The following is a 20,881-nucleotide window of genomic DNA, read 5'->3' on the forward strand; positions in this document are numbered from 1 at the left end:
TACATGAAAGAAATAAAAAAAGACAGGAAACAGAGAAGTTAAAAATGGAGGCTAATTGTGAACATTGTAGAGATTTTGACAGTGGCTCACAATTGTATCAACATTGAATATATTTTTTGAAGTTATCGTGGAACCTTTTGTAAAAATACCGGGGGACCCCCTCATTCTTGATTGGTTTTAATTCCATGCAATAAGAATGATTGTAAATTCTCAAAAATAATATTCATCACATTGTATTAAAATTGCATTTATTATTATTGTGAAAATCATCGAATAATTTGGGCAAAAATTATACGGAAAAATTGTTTACCTTATTTAAATCAGGAATACTTCGAAGTCTGGAAAACGTATCCCATCTTTTACGTGCTTATCAGCAATTGGTTTAAATCACAAGCAATACAGTTAATCGGAAAGCTCCAAAGAACATATACACTGTATTGTATAACGAGAAATTCTACGTTCAAGTGCTAAAAGCATAAATGTATTATTTTTACATTTTTGTAAAAATAGAAATAAAAGTGGGATCACGGTGACTCAGTGTGAACGCTCACGTTTGGTGTGTGGGATATGTGGTTCTATACCAACTCGCCAAGTGAACTTTGTGAACTTTGTAGTGGACAAATACCATGTACATTAGTTCTATCGAAGTTCTCCCGATCACTTCCTCATCTTTCATTCTACACTGTCTCCCTTAGTCTCGGGGCATAATCATGGGACGTTAAACTAAAAAGAAAAGAAATAAAAGTTGTTGCATTTTCAGAAAATAATGGCTTTTGTGATGTGCTAAAAGAAGCTAATGCTACTTCAATTTTGGAAATATTTATAAAAGGTAAACTTTTAACTAATTGCCTTCCATATGAGTTAATGTATAAGTAACACAGTTGTAATGAAACATGTGAACGGAAACCATTTGTATGGAAATCAAGTCTTTAATGCTTATGATTTTAGATTTATAGTAGCGTAAATGCATAGCTGCATATATGATTTAAAGAATCTCATTGAATGAGCCTGTTTGACAACAGTAACTCGAAGAAAAAACAATATCCTCTTGCAATTGAAGAAATGTACAGATGCTGTAATCATTAACAAAAAGAATTGTATATTCTGGTATCCACTTCTGCTTATGACTGTATTAGTATAAAGGGCAATGACATCTTGAAGCTCCACAAAGCATTAAATATAATTAGTGGTTTCCAAGAACTATGAAGTGAAACAGTAATTTCGTGTTCATGGATGTGTGTACCCCAGTGGCAATGATTTGGTCGAATATTGAATTTACGCGTCTCCGTTACAGGCCAAATGCCCAATTAAATCCCTAGGAGTTCGTTAAAACGTAATTACATCATTAGCTCTCTCATCGTGTTTTATGCTTCAAGTGAAGATGTCGCCTCGAGAACTTAACACGCACTACAAGCAACCCGACCACGTAATGGAAACGGGGATGGGGTTCAAAGTGACGGAATTTAATTCTACCAAGCAACATCACATCATCTCTTTGGTCAGTTTAACGTCCAATTACGTGTCTCTTCTCCCTTCCCTGTCCCCCAAAAGAGCAAATCACCTGGAAGAAAGAAAATAGCGTAATTACTGGTAATTGGGTTTTAACGACAAAAAATGTCCAGAAATATGTTCTGAGGTGAGACTTTTTCAATTTGCTTTCAGAACTTATCGGATGAATACATCTGTTATTATTATACAAAATGTTTCCATTAAACCAATACATCTTGAAATATGACTGCATGTCAAATATTTGATTTTTCAAGTTTTTCATTCAATATATGTACTGCTTTACTGACAGTGGGAAATCACTACAGTCGACGTGCAAGGAGACAGAAAAAAAAACTCTCGACACTAGAATGCTTCTACATAGGGAATTAACATGTTTGAACATATGCAATTATTAAACTACTTGTATGTGGAATTAGGAATGCCGCTAGCATATGTTATAGAGTATTGGTTCCCAACCTGAAGGGTGTGAAGAGCGGGCAAGGAGACGCAAGCTATGGCAGAAATAAAGAGTGAAATTATGAATAAAATACAACTTGTAGTAAGCGTTTACACTATAGCTTTAGCACTATAGCTTTGTCTTTCGTATTCCTATTTAAGATTTCTACTTTATTAAAAGATAAATAAGTATGCAGATTTTTTTTTTTTTTTTTTTTTTACAAAATTATTAAAAAAAGAGTACAAAATGCCATTTCAGTATATAAGATGAAGTTCATAAATTTATCAAGGGCAAAGGAAAAACTCAGTGTGGTGGTTGACATTGATTTTCCTTCACAAGTTTCTTGATATTCGGTGATAAGTTCGACAAAGCATACCTGAGATTATTTTTCACTTCCAAACAGTTGCAATACTTCGATTTTATTGTGGCCAGCGTCGAAAATCCTGATTCACGGAGGTAAATTGTCGAGAACTGAACAAGAACTTTTAAGGCTTCTTTTGCTACTCTTGGGTAAACATTCAGGAAACAAATCTAAAATTCTTCCCAAGACGTTGATTGGAATAGTTCTTTAGTACCTGAATCTCACTTCAATTCTTTATTGTCAAGAAATTCATTTAATCAAGGAAAAGAGGAGAAGTTGGGCGTTGAAGCATTTGGACGGACTTTCCATAGTAGGATCTTTTCCATGAAAGCTTTAATAGCGTCATAAGAAGTTAGTATGTTCATGTTTCTATCTTGAAGTTTGAAAGTGAGATTATTTAATATTTTAAAGTCAGGAAGATATGAAAAAGAAAACACAGATATGTCAGAAAAGAAGTATAGAGTTTATTTTTTCTGCACTTAGGAGAAGTATTCTACATTTGACTTAAGCTCGTACAGCTTACTTAACATATTACCTTTCGACAACCAGCGAACTTTGGTATGGAAAAGTAAAGTTCTATGCACTTTAAATACTACGTTACAATGGTATGCAGAAGTTTTGGTGGAAACAAACATAAACTCGTGAGAATAGGATGAATGACCAGAAAGGACGGAGGTCGTGAAGTATGCAAACTTTAGGAAAGGAAGCGCCAGGTAAACAAATTGGGAACCACTGTTATAGAGGGTGTTGCATAGTATAGAAAATTGTGAAGAAGCTATTACATATGATATACATGTTATTTACATATGAATTACTGAAATGAGTTTGCAAACTTCTGACAATAATAAGACTTTATTCACGCTCCCAGTAACTTGTTAATGAGCAGCGGCGCAATCTCTCTTCAATATTGGGGGGGGGGGATGGGTAAGACCGTTACCATATCTTTTTAAAGCGACGTTCAAAATATTTATGAAGTTGAGAAACAAGGCTGTGGAGGATCAGGGGAGCAAAGTTGTCTTCCACATTGGGATGCGGGTAGATTTGAGGCTTATTTTGTGGGGACATTAATTTCATGTCACTTTCCTTTGTGGCACTCGGACACAAATTATCACATTTCTCCTTAAACATATTCCTACTTCAAATCGGATAACTTGGGGGACAGTCCCCCACTTCCAAGATTTGAGGAGACATGTTCCCTTTATCCTCCCGGGATTTGCGCCAGTGTTAATGAAGGATAACTTTATTCCAAAGTGACGGGAATTCTTCCATCCCCCACAGAATTTCGCACCCTGGATTTATCCCGCATTTTTATATAATACCGTCCAATTTAAGCTTTTATTCTATAGTACCTACCATCTTTTATGTTTAATACATTAATTTATAACGGAATTCTTGTCTTTTTTGTCGAAATGAATCAAAATGTTATTTTTGTTTTTCTCCGGCATGTTTACTCTTTGAGTGTCAATATGTGTACGTATACAAGCAGTGGCGTAGAGTGTATTCCACGTCAAGACGTTTGGTTTATATGGCGTGATATTTTCTCAATTAATATTCAGACTGCAACTGGTAGTAGATTTCTATCACTTCCAGTTTCAGTAGAGCGATTAGAGTAGAGACGGGACATATCCTTGGGGTACTTAATTATAATTGCAGAAGGCAGCTTCTCGCTATTCATTACTGCTTTTACTGTGTAGTGATCAACTTTAAAAAACAGAAATGGTTGATTTCTGCCACTTTCAATTTGAATAGACGGTAAGAGTGAAGATAATGCCCATTCTTAGAACTCTAAATCCAAACCTATAACAAATATATGCAAATATATACGAATGTAAAAATTAAATATTTTTCAAGGAAGATAGTAGTATTTTGTTTAGTTTGTAACTTTCAAACATAAATTAGAATCAAGATTTTACAATGTCAAGAATTCACAGAACGTTTAAAAAGATAGACTAAATTTTTCTTTACACTGAAACTTAGAACTCAAAAATATTACAATTTATCTTATATCCCAACTTGTATTCAAAATTCTTGCAATTTATTTTCCATTTAAAATTAAAAACTGGTCTGGTTATTTGTTCGTTTTGAAACAATTTAATTATCTTTCAAATGCTTTAAACTTGAAAAGAAAAGACTCATATTTTGATTCTCTGGAAGAAAAGATTAATATTTTGATTGCTTTAACAAATTACAGACATACGTATGTTACAATTTATATTTTATGTTACAAAATTATGAAACTACATGTTAATATTTCATTTGCTTTAAAGCTTAGAAATATGCTTTGTAATTAAAAATCGAAAGAAAACAGTGATTTGTGTTTGCTTTAAAACGTCAGTACAATGTTTGCAATTGCAAATTTTTTTAGTTTTATGTTCTCTGTAAATATCCTCGTTCTCATTTACTAATTCGTTTCCTAACCTTTGATCTTCTACGCCCTAGCAAAAATTGCTGATGATATATTCAGTAGTTGTCTTTAGATTTTTGTTTCCCATACAGAAACACATACTGACACACAGAGTAGATATACCAAGAAACTATAGTAAACTAAACTCTCTAGCACATACAGAACATTGTATTCTACTTTCAAAAATCTCAAATCAACATTCTGAGAGAATGATGCAAGTAACTATCTTTCTTAAAAGTTCTCTCAATTGAGGCTAATGTCTCCTTCATTTTCCACTTAAACTTTAGTCTACTTAATGCAGAACAACAGAGATACGAACATAGATATTTTGAAAACAGTTAAGAGAGGGGAACTCAAATTCTCAATGGATTTGCCTTACGATTATCAGTCAATCACTTTCAAACCGCTCGACTACATCACATGGGCACTGTTTTACTAAAATTTTGTAATTACTTTTCTTCTGTACCACTCCATACAATATATCGAAGTCAATTGTTTGTATTCGCAAGGGACAATGAATTTCTGTTTGTTTGGTTTCGCACAAACAACGTGACATCGGCGACTAATGGAACTCTTTCCTATTGACAAACAAAGAAAAGAAAGATGTGTTTCGGACAAATTGCGATTCTTCCAAATTAACTTTCCTATAGAAAGCCTATTTTACTGTAATTGCTCAAACGAGAAATGGAAAATCACATGAAGTTGATCTTCAGCGTTCGGTAACAAATTGTGGTCTATAGAAGCAGTGGTTGTAATAACAAAAAGATGTAAACAGCTGAGAACATGCTGTCATGCTCCCAGCTCCCGAGTCTAACTTAAATAATTATGAAATACAATCAAGAAAGTATTTCTTTCCCTATTTTTGTACTTTTAAATTCAATGTCCATTTACGTTTGCTACCAGACATATTAAATATTTACTACTTAACGTCAATTTAGAACACTTTTAGTACGAAACTTGTATATCGGTGTTGTTAAACGAAACTTATATATCAGTGTTGTTAAACATTAGTTAAATGAAATATATAATGTAAGGCTTTAAGTCTATTTTAATGATTATGTAATTATATTTCATTTACGAAATTGAAAAAAAAGCAATCATACTTTCTCCACATTCACTTGTAACTAAACAATAAAATCATGCAGGGTTGATAATAAAATTATGTTTTTCCGTAAGATTTATGTTTTTTTTTTCTGGCGTGTTTTACTAAGTAAATCCGTATATGAATATTATATATCACTAAAAATACTCTTTTATTTCTCTGAAAATCTGACAACTCTAGAATAAAGATTCTTACTCCATTTTGTTTTAGTAAGTTAATCCAAAAGTTTGAAAAAAAATCTACAAAACAGAAACAAGAAAAAGAACTGTCCTCATATAAATAACTCAAGAATTCAATTCTGTTTACCATCAAATTTATTCCTTTACCTTCTTTTTGCGAAACGTGCTTGTGCTTCGTGACCTATCCGTTTCTTTCTTCGAATCACTTTGTACCCACTCCTTCCTTATGTCACTTGCATCAAAGCAGGGAAGGAATAGTTGATTGAAGCGCTGCTAAGTGAAGGAATTTGTGACTATTATGAAAGTAGACATATTGTTGCCGAGCGATTGCAACCACTGCCAACAATACGAGAAGATAAGAGCGATGAAAGCATATACTATATGCTTTCCTATGTTAGAAAATAGGACACCCTATCGCAAGTTCAATGTTTGTAGATTAGGTTGTAACGATCATGCAATTTCAGACGGAAACCATTATCTTTCTTTTCGTTTCTTTATAGGCATTCTTAAAGATGGAGTTTCAAAATTATCTTGCACTGAAGAGCAAATATACTGTTTTTCTCACACACTTTACTCTAATGTATGAAAAGTATTTTTGAAGAGGTGGATTGAAAAAATAATTGCACAATTATAGAATCTAAGGAATCATCTGCGTCTGCCATCATTATCAATGAAGGATGTAGTTAAGATATTGGGGCTAGAAGCGTTTTGAGGAAGTGACGTGATGTTAAAATTGAAATAAGGGATAAATGAACTTGAATTTAACTTATAAGTATTACCAATGAGAAATCTAAACTAATAACAGATTTGACATTTAGACATACGTTCTATACAGGAGCGACATTTTGTCGTTTTTGAAAATAAATTTATTTAAATACATATGATATGTATTATGTCCAGCGGGTAATAATTAGAAATAGGCGAAACACAATCAAGACACACATATAAGGTTATGATTTTTTTGAGGGATTTTTTTTGAAGATAGCAGATCGTAGAACTTTAAGTCTACAGTTTGCAAGAGCTTGATTTCAGAAGTGACGACAGATGGGTAAATGAGAGGATAAATTCTAGACTGCGCGGGAGAAACAGTATAAGCAAAAAAAAAAAAAAAGTTTTCAGGAGGCGACTTTTTATTTTACCAAGCATAAGTATGAATCAATTATACTAACAGTACCAAGACGCGACTATTAAACTCACTTTTAGAATTGAATTATAATAAGTTAATCGGAGGTGGAGTATGGCGCATAGATCTCCAATTTTGATTTACCTCATTATGGCCAATTTTTGACTTATATTGTTTCTCCTGCGCAGTCTAGAATTGTTAGAGACTATACCAAGTAACAATAATTTGTCAAAGAGAGTTATATGAGATCGAGAGATACCTAAGAAATCGAACATGCTACTGCACAACTAGAATCCAATCTTAGAAAATAAGAGTTCTAAGAAATATTCTCTAAAGGACAAGAAAGAATCAAAATTGAAATAATCTGGGATAAACAAAAGAAGTGAGTTAAGAAAACGTAGAGTTGTTTTCTTGATACCATCCCGTTTTCCCTCACATTTTTATTTTATCAGTTTTTCAAACAATCACTCATTTTCGTTAATTATCCGTATCATTATGGGTCGTAAATCAAGAAATTTCATTTCATTTAGAAAAATCTTGATTACGCTGTTATGAGCATGCTTAGCAAAGAACTTTTTGTCTTACATAAAATGAAAGACAAGAGCCAAGTGAAAGATCAAGAAAAACGTGTCAGGATGAATTAGAAAAGGATGTGGGAAGATGAGATAAGGTTCACAATGAATATAGAAAGAGGGGAGAAAATTGCTAAGATGACTCATACAGATGCAGCAGGATATTAGAATCTGGAATTTATGATAATGATAATATTTATTAACATGTTGTTTTGTACATTTTATGTATTCTGTGATATTATGTTAATTTTTATATCTAATGTATGTAGGAATAAGTCTGGCTAACTTGAGACCTGTTACCAGGATTGGATTTAAATAAATACCAACAAAACTGGTATTATTATTATTATTATTATTATTATTATTATTATTATTATTATTATTATTATTATTATTATTATTTAGCACAGAGAATTCATATAGGTGACTAGTATAAATTCAAGTCTACGGATTTATAGTATTCGCGCCGAGTTGTGAAGCTTGACCTAGATCTACCTATTTCATCACCCAATAGAACGCGAGGGTGCGTTCCGTCGTCAACTCCCACTCATCAAATTTTGTCAGTGTCGTCTCCCTCGCTACACGGAAAACATCTCTCGAGGGTACAGTGTTGTCGGATTCCGTTTTGTTAATTGTTGTTTTATTTTGTTATATTTTCGTTGTTACTATTCGTGCTATTGTTACCGTTTTAGAATAATTGTCATAGTGGTCATTGTTGTGCAGTGTTATTATTGGTAATTTTTAAATGCTTGTTTTAAAAATTCTTATTTACTAAGTCTTCAAAGTTTGGCAACATCGTTGGTAAATTTCAGCTGTTTGACGTTTAACCAAATGTGCGCTTAGGAAGCGGCTCCACGAATTGTACCAAAGTTTTCCGATGTATTGGAGCTCAAGCAAAATATTTCTATGATTGGTTTAGAGCTAAGCTTCACGACTCGGCGCGAGTACTATAACAAAAGAAGAACCTTTGGGAAAACACTTACCAGTTGCACTCTATTTCTGATAGGATTCAGTTTGAGTAGTATTAGTAGATGCAGACCATGAACGTTTAATCTGGCAAGGTCAAAATAGTGGCTTTTAGCTTGTGCTTAATGCACTTTCTAGTCAAAAATTAAATGAAACGAATCTTTTTAGTTTTACATCCCACTATTATGCCATGTAGAGACGGTGATTATGAGAAAAAATGAAATGGTGAAATGAGGAAAGTGGAAGGAAACAGGAGAACCATGCAAAAACCCACGCATATGGCGTTTGTCCACCACAACGCACACTTAGTACATCTGAGATCTTACTAGGGACCACACATACCAGAGCTGAACGCTCTACTACAGCGCCAGGTAAGCCTACCACCTCTCATTTATCTATTAAGCCAGCGCAGCTCCATAGAGACAGAGACAGATATAAAATCGATTTATGTAATATAAACATATGAGAGCGCTTCCCGTGGTTTTCTTTTTAGTCATACATAACAATTCTTTAAAAGTAATTTTCTTGAAACACGATTACATTTCTCTACTTTTTCGTTTTATTTTTCTAAAGAAAATATATTCTTCTTTAAAAAATATTTTATTTTACTTTTTAGTCATAATTAAATATTTCTGTTTACATTTTATTCTATTTCATACATTGAGTATTTATCTTTTATTATTTACCTTATGTTCCAACTAAAAATTACGCTTACGTAGTTAAAAATGTTTAAATAGATAAAAGTAACAATTGAATATTTCATTGCTAACGGATATATATTGCGCAAAACTTCAGCATTGTATGACGTCGAGAAACGAGTTAAATTGAAGTTACAAGAGCTGGAAACATGGACCATAGGTGTCTGCGTACGGTGCAATTAAAATTGCTCGCACTTAAAAGAAGGTGGAAGACTGTTACAAGTCAAAAATACACATTTCTGGGAGAATGACTTTTAAAGTTTGTTATTCTATCAAACTTGCTTCTTGAAATACTGGTATTTCTGCCATCTAGGGGACAATTTGTTTAGTTACATTTCTTCGAAAATACCACCAAGTAGAGCTTTCTTCTCTCTCTCTCTCTTCTCTTTTGACCGATGATAACTCAAAAGTTCCATCTTTTGAGTTGTAACACTCTTACACCGGCTGTGGATATATACAAGTAATATTGTATTCTGACACGGATTATATCGATATTTAAAACTTCATCATTGCATAACATTGGGAATAAGTTAAATTAAGGCTGTAAGATTTGAGGACAGAGCTGCCTTGTGGCTAAGCGGTTAGTGTACCCGCCTTTGGGAGATCTGGGTTCGATTCCTGGCGGGAGCTTGTGTGGTTTGGATCCCACGTTAAGCTATAAGTCCACGTCTCATATAGCCTTGCTGCTTAAAAGGACGCTAAACATCAAATCAAAATATTTGAGAACATAGTTGAATCACTGTAAGTTGAAGGAAAGCATGGAAAAGTATTGTTTTTCCCTTTAATCTTCTGAATTGTGCTAAAATAAAGACAAGTATTGAACGTGAGTTTTTGATTGAATTCATGTTTTAAAATAGGAGTATGCGCCATACTTACAGTACGGATTTTGAGGTGAGATATTTTGAACTAAAAGACTCATTATTTCTGCGGCTTGGTAGTAGCAACTATTTTCTCAACATAAAAAGGAAAAGTATTCTTTAAATAAGACTTTTAGACTACATATCGTCACAAATCTTTCGCTCATAAAGCACGTTTCATCAGTTCAAACACTGAATTTGAAAGAACTCTTAATGGGTAATCGTTGTGCTAACAACAACCTAAATTAAACAAAATAAAATCCTTACCTTTGCCCATTCCACCTGCTTGTATGACATGCAAGGTGATACTAACAGAATCCAAAGCATCTTTTTCTACTTTGAAATTGAAACACTCGTTGAATTTTGGATCTGAATCCCTTTTTGCAGTTTCTGTTCGTTTGGTTTTCATTACTTTCGTTTGTTGCAGCAAAGTGATCTTCACAAAGGAATCGGGGGCTGTCGTATTTGAACCCTGAAATAAATGCACAGAATTTATATCCTTAATAGAAATCGTAACTTATAGAGATAGGAAGTCATAATCTTGAGGTTAATATTCCTGAGGGCTGAAAGAAATAAAACAGGTTAAAACGACAAGTTTAAATTTTAATGAAATATGAATCGCATATGCTGCGAACATAGGTCCAGAGACGTTCAGTGTGATTGAGTGTAAGCGGGTCACCAAATGGTGTGAAATTGATTTGAGAAGTGTTAAGATGCATTAAGTGGTGCAAAGTTGATCCTAGATATGTTAATGCTGAGCGAGCGTAAGGATTTGAGATTGGACCTAGAGGTGCCAAAGTTGATTAAGCGAAACTGTCGTCAATTGAAGTGTGAAGTTAAGTTTAGAAGTTCATCAAATGTAACGAGATAATCAATTGGTGTGAGATTGGATCGTCCATAGGTGTTCACTGTGATTAAGTGTTATGGGGTCATTAGGTGATAGGAAATTGACTTAAGAGGTTTTAACGTTCATTAAGCATAAGAGATCATCAGGAGGTGTGAAGTTAAGCTTAGAGGTGTTACAAGTTGATGGAATGTAAGGGGGTCATCAGGTGGTGAGGAGTGGGATTCAGAGATGCTAAGGTTGATCAACTGTAAGGGATTATCAGTAGTGTGAAATTGAGTTTAGGGGTGTTAAGGTTGATCGAGTGTAAGGGGTTATCAAGTGGCGTGAAATTGAGTTTAAAGGTGTTAAAGTTGAGTACGTGTAAAGGATCAACGATTGGTGTCGAATTGAGTTTAGAGGTGTTAAGATTGATCGAGTATGAGGCGGTCGCCAAATGGTGTAAGTTAGGATCATTCAGAGATGTTCACTACAATGAACTATAAGGTATTATCAGGTGATGTGAAATAGAGTTTAGGCGTGTTAAGGTTGAAGGATATAAAGAGCCTCATCAGGTGGTGTGAAACTGAGTTGAAAGATGTTAAGGTTGAATATAAGTGTAAGGGAGTCATCAGGTGATGTGAAGTTAAGGTTGTAAGGCTAAGTTAAGTTTAAAGGTGTTAAAGTTGATCTAGCGTAAGTGGTTCAATTCGTGTGGAATTGAGGCGGAGACACAATGTCTCATGAGGTATATCTTCAACCTCAATAAGGATAAGTAAAAGTGTAACGTGGGTCAGATTTGGAGCCTTTCATAAATAATTTGAATCTCAAATTAATACGAGGTGTGGCAATTAAATAACGAGACTGCCCACCTCCTGTCGCGAATGATCGTGGGGGGGAGTAGCTAATGATGTGTTGTTGATCTTGAATCTTCATGAGCAGCTACTGTTCGTTTCATGATTCTGAAAGCTTTTTTTTCTTTGTAGGCTTGCATGAAGAGGACAGTGTTCTGTAGTAGTGCCGGAACCATGGTGAACAGTAAAGTTGAGCAGCGCATTAACATCAAATTTCTGGTGAAATTAAACAAAACACGGACGGAATGTTGTGCAATGTTAAAGAGGTGTATTGTGATAATGCTATGTCACGTGCGCGAGTTTTCAAATGGCACAAACGATTTTCAGAAGGTAGGGAGGAGGTTAAAGACGATGAATGACCCGGCCGATCTTTGAGTTCAAGAACGGACGAAAACGTTCAAAAAATTAATGAAATTGTGCGGAAAGACAGACGTCTGAGCATTCGGATGATCGCAGACCTGAGAAACGAGACAGTAAGACAAATTTTGCATGACAATTTAAACATGACAAAAGTTTGTGCAAAATTGTCAAGAAAAACCTCTCTCAGATACAAAAAGACATTCGAAAGACCATTGCTGCGAGGTCATGAAACGACTCAAAGCAGAGCCAGACTTGCCAACACGTGTCATCACATGTGATGAAACATGGATTTTCTAGTATGACCCCGAGACTAAGCATCAATCCATGTACTGGAAGACTCCCACATCGCCAAGAATGAGAAAAGCACGAATGAACAAGTCCAAAGTGAAGTCAATGCTCATTGTTTTTTCGATATCAGGGGTATCATCATGACTGAATGGGTGCCTCAGGGTCAAACGGTGAATCAGACTTACTACAAAGAAGTCCTAATCAAGCTGAGAGAAAGAATAAGGAAAAAGAGACGGGATTTGTGGAAGAACGATGCATGGATCCTCCACCAAGGGAATGCACCTGTCCATAATGACCTTTCTGTGAAGCAGTTTTTAGCAGCCAAGCGCACTCCTGTGCTCGATCATCCTCCGTATTCCTCAGACATGGCTCCCTGTGACTTTGATCTTTCACAAAAGTGAAAAGTGTATCGAAGGGAACAAATTTTCAATCTGTGGAAGAGGTGAAACAAAAAACGGCAGAGTTGTTGAACAGGGTGACATCTGATGACTTACAGCATTGATTTGAACAATGTAAGGCACGTATGCAGCGGTGTATAGATAGGGGAGGGGAGTATATTGAAGGGGATAACAGTCAATTGTAACTTTCTTTGCAACACATCATATTTATGACACCAGTCTCGTTATTGAATTGCCACACCTCGTATATTTGGTATTTACATAAGGAAGGGCGTCTGGTTGAGTTCATGAGATGAAGACGGAATTCATGATAGACGATTTAGAGGTTTTGTGAGGTGAAGTTGAGAAAATTTTGGAGGAAAACACTTTTATCTTCTAAATAAATGTATCTGTAAACTTAAAGAAATCAAATTTATTCCTATTTTGAAAGTTAGTATTAAGTACAAAAAAATAACTGGAAAAAGATGCTTTTATAAAGGGCAATAAGAAAGAGAAAATATTTTTGGTGAAGTAATTTAGTGTTATTGCTTTATTAACAATAGTTTTAAAAATGCAGTGAGGCTTTCTTCACTTTTTACTTTTTATTCAATAATTTAAATTGCATTATGGATGGCTATAATCTCTTTTTCCTATGAAAAGAAATAACCAAACTTATGTGTATGAACGTCAACATGCTTGGTTTTCTGCAACCAGCAGAACTTCTGTGAGAATTAGGTTGCATAACCGGTAGGTGCTCGATAATTATGTCTACCTAGGTAAATACTTATTTTTATTTATTTCACACTAAAACGATCAACTACACTGAATAGAGCTTAATTTATGTAAACATATATTGTTCTGTGATCTGATTAAATCATCTGTACAAAATATCAGAGTTCTAGTTGGTATGGAAGTGAGAAAATTTAAGTTGCATGATGTGACTAACAAACAAAAAACTAAGCTTAATAAAACCTTGTTAAGTAGATCACCCCATCTTCTGCAAGTTTATCTAAATTTTCCTAGAATTTGGAATACTGATTTGATTGTGTATCTCTTAGCTACGAGAATGGTCTGAGTGATTATGACTGGTTAATTTAGAGTTTAACGTCCTGTTTTAGCTCCGAGGCTGCATGAGACGTGATATATATAGATTAACGTTGAATTTGAGCCACATGCGTTTCCACTGGATATCGGATCTCAGTCTCTTGCGCCAAAAGTATGTACCTAGGTATGCCAACCATAAGTCCAAGACCGGAGTTAACATATATTTAGTTCAATAGGAAGAAAAAAGAATGAATGAAGTTACTGAGTAGTAGGTTTCAAGAAAATGCGACATTAGTATAGCTTTTTGGGATAAAAATACATTGTTAAAATATACATTACAATATTAGAAACAATGTGTAATTGTGTATGGAGGTACTAAAAAATAAGATTATATGAATCTAGAGATAATATCGAATTCCTAAAAGCAGAAGAGGTCTCTAATTTGAAATTATTCTGAAATTTAATTAGGATATCTTTAAGGAGTATAATATTTTTGTTTTATTTAGGTATTTGCTGAAGATCAGATCTAACATATTTATGTAACTTAACCAGACAGAGCAACTAGGAGAAGGTAAAGGGATCATTAGTCGCACACAATTTAATTTCCCTTGTAACTTACATATTACCATTTTTATTTTATTTTTTCAAATCAGAAAGTGCAATAAAGGAGAGATTGAACAGTAGATTTATCCTCTTGAGCAATTTGTAAAGAATACAGGGTTATTATTAAAAATGATTCGATTTCGTAGTCTTCAAGTATCTAAACCAATGTGTCAGTGGCCATTTGAAAAAGTAAGTTTCTAAGTTTTAAATAGACTCTATTAGGGAGCTCTGTCGTGCTACATATGAGTCGTCTGCCTCAACAATCAATTGTTTGTTTAAGCTCGGAATGGTGACATCTCAATAAAAGTTGTTCTACGTTCTGGATTTCGCGAAAATCGATTCGTTTATCACGTACAGTCGACTCAATAACATTCCATCTTTTTACAAGAATATTCACCGGTGCATAATAACAACGATCAACTTAATAGACAGTGATATATTGCAATGTGAAGAATTTTCACACCTCTTTAATGTTATCCGTGCTACAAGTGGTGACCACATTGAACACTTCTAGGATAGAAAAACTTGACTATCAATAGAATACTTATTACTTAGTTCAAGTATTGAAATATAGTTTCATGAAATCCGTTCAATCTTTTCAAGTAATCCCGTAATATTCTTCATAAATTTTGTTATTTTTGATAGGTTAATAAGCACTTACCTTGATTGACCGAGCTTCAAACACCGTAACAGTAAGTCTTTCTAGATTCTGGTTGTAGCACAGAGAAACCAGAAGTTCACTTTGTTGTGGCGCTGTTTCCACCGTTCCTTCCAAGTCTTGATGAAACTCCTAAGGACCAAAAGAAATTTAATGGTAGTGTTAGTATAATTGGAAAGTCACAGATGTAAAATGTTAATTTCATTCATGATAAGCTAAACCTTGAGAAGGTTAAAAACTTTCACTTCATTTTGTTAACTTCTTGGTCTAAGCTCTATTACGATTACGCTGTTAGTCATTTAAGGTTGTAATGTTAGTCCGTCCGTCTGACTGTTAATTCATACAATAACTGTTTAAAGAAAGCGAATTTTTGAATTCTGTTCTTTTGCAGTAGACAGCTAGAGCGAGTTCATTAGTAGATGCAATCCACTATTATCTTCAAAAGTAACGATGACTTAAATGGTGTCTGTCCATACTTCATAATGGAAATATGTGCTGAGGTTAGATTCATTCGTGGTTAAAAAGTAAAATATTAAAAATCTTTTGAAATTAACAGATTTTTGGTTAAACCTAAAAAAATATAGGCGAGGTTAATCATTCATACTTGGAGTACAATGAGGTATATACAAGGGTAAGCCAATAAGTATCTGCAATCAAGTTTTATTATTTACCACAAGAGTACAATGTTTTTATTCATATCACTTTTCAACATAGCCACCCCCTGCTTTTCACCTGCTGCGCCGTTGCACAAACTTTCCGATAGCCTCTCAAAAAAAGTTTTTGGATACTCAACAAGCCACGAATGCACCGCTTCCTTCACCTTTTATCGGAGCTGAATCGAAGGCCTTTGAGAACATCTTTAAATGGATCAAATAGATTGTAATCCGACGGGGCGAAATCGGGAATTGTATGCAGAATGTTCCAACACCTCGAAAGGGAACGTCTGAAGAGTTTAAGCGGTGTAGACGGCTGTATGTGAACCCGCATTGTCATGCATCACAAGAGCACTTTCTGATAATCGATTTCTGTGTTTATTACGAATTGGAAGCTTCAACTTGCTTACCAGCACATCACTGTGCCTTTTACTGTTTATTGTTGACCTCTTTTCCAGGTAATGTTTAGGATTTGCCCTTGTGAGTCCCGAAACAATGTGAACATCATTTTCCTTGCAAAAGGTTGACTCTTGGATTTCTTCTTGATGGGAGATCCGGAGTGCTTCCATTCCATGCTCTTGCTTTAACTCTCTGGATCAGTGATGAATCCACGTTTCACCTCCAGTGATGATTCGTCTGAGAAACGCTTCTTCTTTGCTAGCATAACAGTCCAGTGAGTGCTGACAGATCCTCACACGGTTTCACTTGTGCTTTTCATCGAGTTTTATCGGAACCCATTCGCACAGACCTCGTGAAAGTCGAGACTGTTACGTATGAAGTCATATGCATAATCATGACTAATCTGTATATGGGTTACCACTACATCAACAGTCACTTATCTGTTATTCAGAATCAAGGCAGGAAGTCGTTCAAAAACGCCATCAGTTGTTGCTGGAGCTGAACATCCTACTTTTTCCCCATCCTTCATGCTTGTTAGACCACTTTCGAACTGTTCAATCGATGGTAAACATTTCGCTGTAAGAACACATGTCCTGTATTGTTCTGAAAGTCTTCTATGAATTTCCGTTTCTGGTACCTTCAGATTACAAGAAACGGATAACAGAACGCTGTTCTCTTTTGGCGCGCTCAGAGACTGGCGCGGCCATCTTTACTTCGCAACAGCACAAAGTAGACCAATGGAATAACGCTGCAACCTACCACAGGCGAAGCCAACGGTGACGCCTAGCGTCTAGTAAGTACACAATGCCGTAGAGTCAACCTGAAAAGAAATATAATAGAAAAATATTTCAGTTACTTATCGACTTACCCTCGTACCTTACGTATTCCGATATGAGAGGATGTATAAAGTCTAGAGCATTGTTTGGCATCAACAGTCACTTATCTGTTATTCAGAATCAAGGCAGGAAGTCGTTCAAAAACGCCATCAGTTGTTGCTGGAGCTGAACATCCTACTTTTTCCCCATCCTTCATGCTTGTTAGACCACTTTCGAACTGTTCAATCGATGGTAAATATTTCGCTGTAAGAACACATGTCCTGTATTGTTCTGAAAGTCTTCTATGAATTTCCGTTTCTGGTACCTTCAGATTACAAGAAACGGATGACAGAACGCTGTTCTCTTTTGGCGCGCTCAGAGACTGGCGCGGCCATCTTTACTTCGCAACAGCACAAAGTAGACCAATGGAATAACGCTGCAACCTACCACAGGTGAAGCCAACGGTGACGCCTAGCGTCTAGTAAGTACACAATGCCGTAGAGTCAACCTGAAAAGAAATATAATAGAAAAATATTTCAGTTACTTATCGACTTACCCCTCGTACCTTACGTATTCCGATATGAGAGGATATATAAAGTCTAGAGCATTGTTTGGCATCAGTTTAACCTTTAATGTAAGCGTTTTTGGTTGAACTATAAGAATATTGGTGATGTAAAGGCCTCACATATCTAGAATATGGGAGAGTATAAAATACTGACCGCTTCAATTATGAATTACCATGAACTAAGGACCCGCCAGGATATCTTTATTCATGTGGAAATTCAATCATGCATCAATGGAAAGCCAAGCAGCCTTGAAAGACTTCACTGCCTGATGGATATTAACACCGACGTCGCTAGCTGACTTTATATTCAAAGAATAGTCACGATAGCGATCTTTAGTATCTTTATCCCTTGACAGTTTCCCACGCGACGCTTTTAGTTTGCTTTGTTTAGATCAATTGCTCTCTCAACTGGTTTGATCTTATTGTCCCTTCATAGTTATGCCACAAGACATTGTCCACTTCATTCGTTCTCCCACCACACGATGTTAGAACAAGAAAATGTTGGATATAGAAGTAAGTATGTTGACTCTGATGAGTCTCTTTTTGGTACGTTCACCTGCCAACTTTAGCAAGCTCAGGAGGAAGTCTAGCTACTTTGTGTTCAATCGACGACATGTGGAAATATGGACTTTGTAAATGTCAATTTGGGTGATTGACCATGTTCATGTGATCCAGTGGGTGTCACTCCCATCTGCTCATTCATGACATCAGAGGACAGTCGGAGTACGATGTTGGTCATTTGGTCATCTGTCATCCGTTAGTCAGTTCGTCGTTGGCCGCTTCCTAGTCCTTCTACCAGCGGTCCGTCATTCGATGCTATGATAGTTTGACAGACAAGTCTTCACCAATGGATATTAACGGGACGCCCCGACCTGCAAGTCGCTGGAACTTCGATGACAGTGACAAACATTACATATGAATAAGAGATAAAATATGAACTACATCGAATTAGATTAACCCATTCCGCTACGATTTATTTTCTGAATTATGATAATTGATAATTGCACCTATTCCAGGCAACTTCCATCTTCCCCCTTCCTCAGACAGTGTCCTCGCCGAGAGATGTCATATAACATATGTGACGGGTTTAAGACCGCAGAGGCTGGTACTGCTTAGAAATATGTATAAATAAATAAAAAGTATATTATCCAAGTACATGTCTCCATGACGCTTCCATCTAATATCAGTTTCAACAAATCTTTGCGTAGTTATAGCTCATTCTAACCTCTATCGCAAAGCTACGTGGTTGGCTGTAACTATTTCGTTGCAACTATTTGCAGATGAAAAGCGATATGAGCAGTAGCCAATGGTAAGCAGTACTTAGCACAGCGTTGCCGGATTGCGTACTGCTCTTTTCCTTCTCGCTGTTTCTCTATCTAGCGTTATTGCAAGTGAATTGAAAGCATCTTCCATGTCAAAAGCGATATTCGAATGAAATTTAGAATATTCAGTCTGCATGCAAGACATAAGTATCAACTAAATTATTACATTTTAATATATTACATTAGAACTTGAAAAAGCCCGTCGTCTGTTTCATCATATTGTGATCATTGTCTAGTTTGTATTTTGTTGCTATCTGAGCCAGTCTTAAATTAAATATAATATGTTTCAAATTTTGTTATTCACTATTTTTTCATTTTTTCTTTAATACCTTTCTACGTACTATGCAAAGGATCATCCACAGTATTCCTGTTACATGGTTACCTTCTCTTTGTTTTAGAGAGGCCTCCGTTCCTGAAGACTTCTGCTTCAAATACATATGCATGTCACAAACGAAATGAATTCTGAAGCATCGGAAAATTATTTTTAAACACATTTTCTATAGCTCAGGAAAATAGACAATGTGAACTTTATTTACTAAAAAAGAATTCAAGTTGTACATGTAGAGGTAAGAGGTCATGTTTCCACCCGGTTATATGAACTCTCCTTGACTCTTACGTGTCTCGAAACAGTCGAGTTTGTTTCGAGTGAATATTTTATTGCATCATTGGGATGCCTACATGTTTGCTCAGCAATTTTAAGTCCATATGTCAAGTAGAACAGAAGGAAGAAGGGAAAATGTATGATGAAATACTCACAGGTGAACGTGAAGCGAAAACAAAATCACATTGACTATACAGGATCAAGAAGTGTTTATTTAAAAAAAATACTTTATGAAAGAAATGTGATGTTATTACTTCCTTTCTTTAAACTACTACTTTAAACTTGCTTTAAACTGTAAAGAAAAGCACTTTCATATGGTTCTAGCAGCAAAAGGAACCTAAGTATAGTTAGTAAATAATTTTAAATAATGTCCTGTGGTAGGTTACGGATTCGACTTTCTGTAAGATTAGGATTTAGGATTTAGATTTCTGGGCTCTCTGCATCTATGGCCATGTTAACTCGTCACGTTTGAGGGATGACATCCCTCAGCGATCACACTATCCGGGGAAAGGGAAGGAAGAAAGGATTGGAGGAGGCGGGAAGCGGCCAGAGACCTACATGATAGGTACCACTGTGGAATGAGGAAAACCTCATTCAGGATGGCTGGCTGGAAAAGCTTTTTCGACTTTTTCGACCAAGTGCCCCCACCGGGAATCTAACCCAGGACCGCTCGCACCGGATTTTCTGTAAGAAAAAAATATTAAACAAAATTTTGTGTCCAAATGTAGCCACTCGCACTTACTAAACATTTTCTACTCTACTCTGTAAATTAATTCTGAACATTTTCACAATTGCTTTGTGTGGAAACATTTAGAAGTGGGTATCACAACTAAGACATGCAGTATGTCTTCCTAATTCCTTTTTCTACTTGCTATAAAGAGCAATTAATATAGTAATACAATATTTCTAGGACGTTCGTCTGGTACTAATGACATTGACAAATAGTGCGAGAAGTATTTAATATCACCTGCTGCAAATTGACAACACTGGGCAACTGCGATTGGAGAAATCAGAAAGCCTGCTCAAGGCCACGTAACTTGTCATTTGAAAAGCGCTATAAATTTCTGACTACAAAAAGTATGATTTTCTTTAATCGTCAATTGCCAGTTCAGGTATAACATACTTTAGTTGATGTCTGTCTCTACTTGTATTTGAACTCACACACTTGTCCCTAATTGTACATCAATTCACGTAAAAAGAAAATCAATAAATTGTACACTGATGAGTTAAATACAATGAATTGCAATATTCCTAATGCACACACGATAAATGAAAATGTTTCAAGTCACGTTGCTTTGCTGCATTTCTAGAA

At 35.4% G+C, this 20,881-nt stretch overlaps 1 protein-coding gene across 1 annotated transcript in view; it reads right to left on the minus strand.

The window, feature by feature from the left end:
• Positions 1 to 20,881, minus strand: part of LOC145686439 (synaptotagmin-15-like) — a 440,558-nt gene that overhangs the window by 16,372 nt on the left and 403,305 nt on the right. Inside the window, exons 5-6 of the mRNA XM_081759741.1 lie at positions 15,218 to 15,346; positions 10,475 to 10,679 (exon numbers count right to left, since the gene is read on the minus strand). Of these exons, the coding sequence (XP_081615867.1) occupies positions 10,475 to 10,679; positions 15,218 to 15,346 (334 nt within the window). The remainder of the gene's footprint in view (positions 1 to 10,474; positions 10,680 to 15,217; positions 15,347 to 20,881) is intronic.

Source organism: Thermobia domestica, chromosome 5, assembly GCF_964235325.1.
Source record: "Thermobia domestica chromosome 5, izTheDome1.hap1.1, whole genome shotgun sequence".
Classification (NCBI taxonomy): Eukaryota; Metazoa; Arthropoda; class Insecta; order Zygentoma; family Lepismatidae; genus Thermobia; species Thermobia domestica.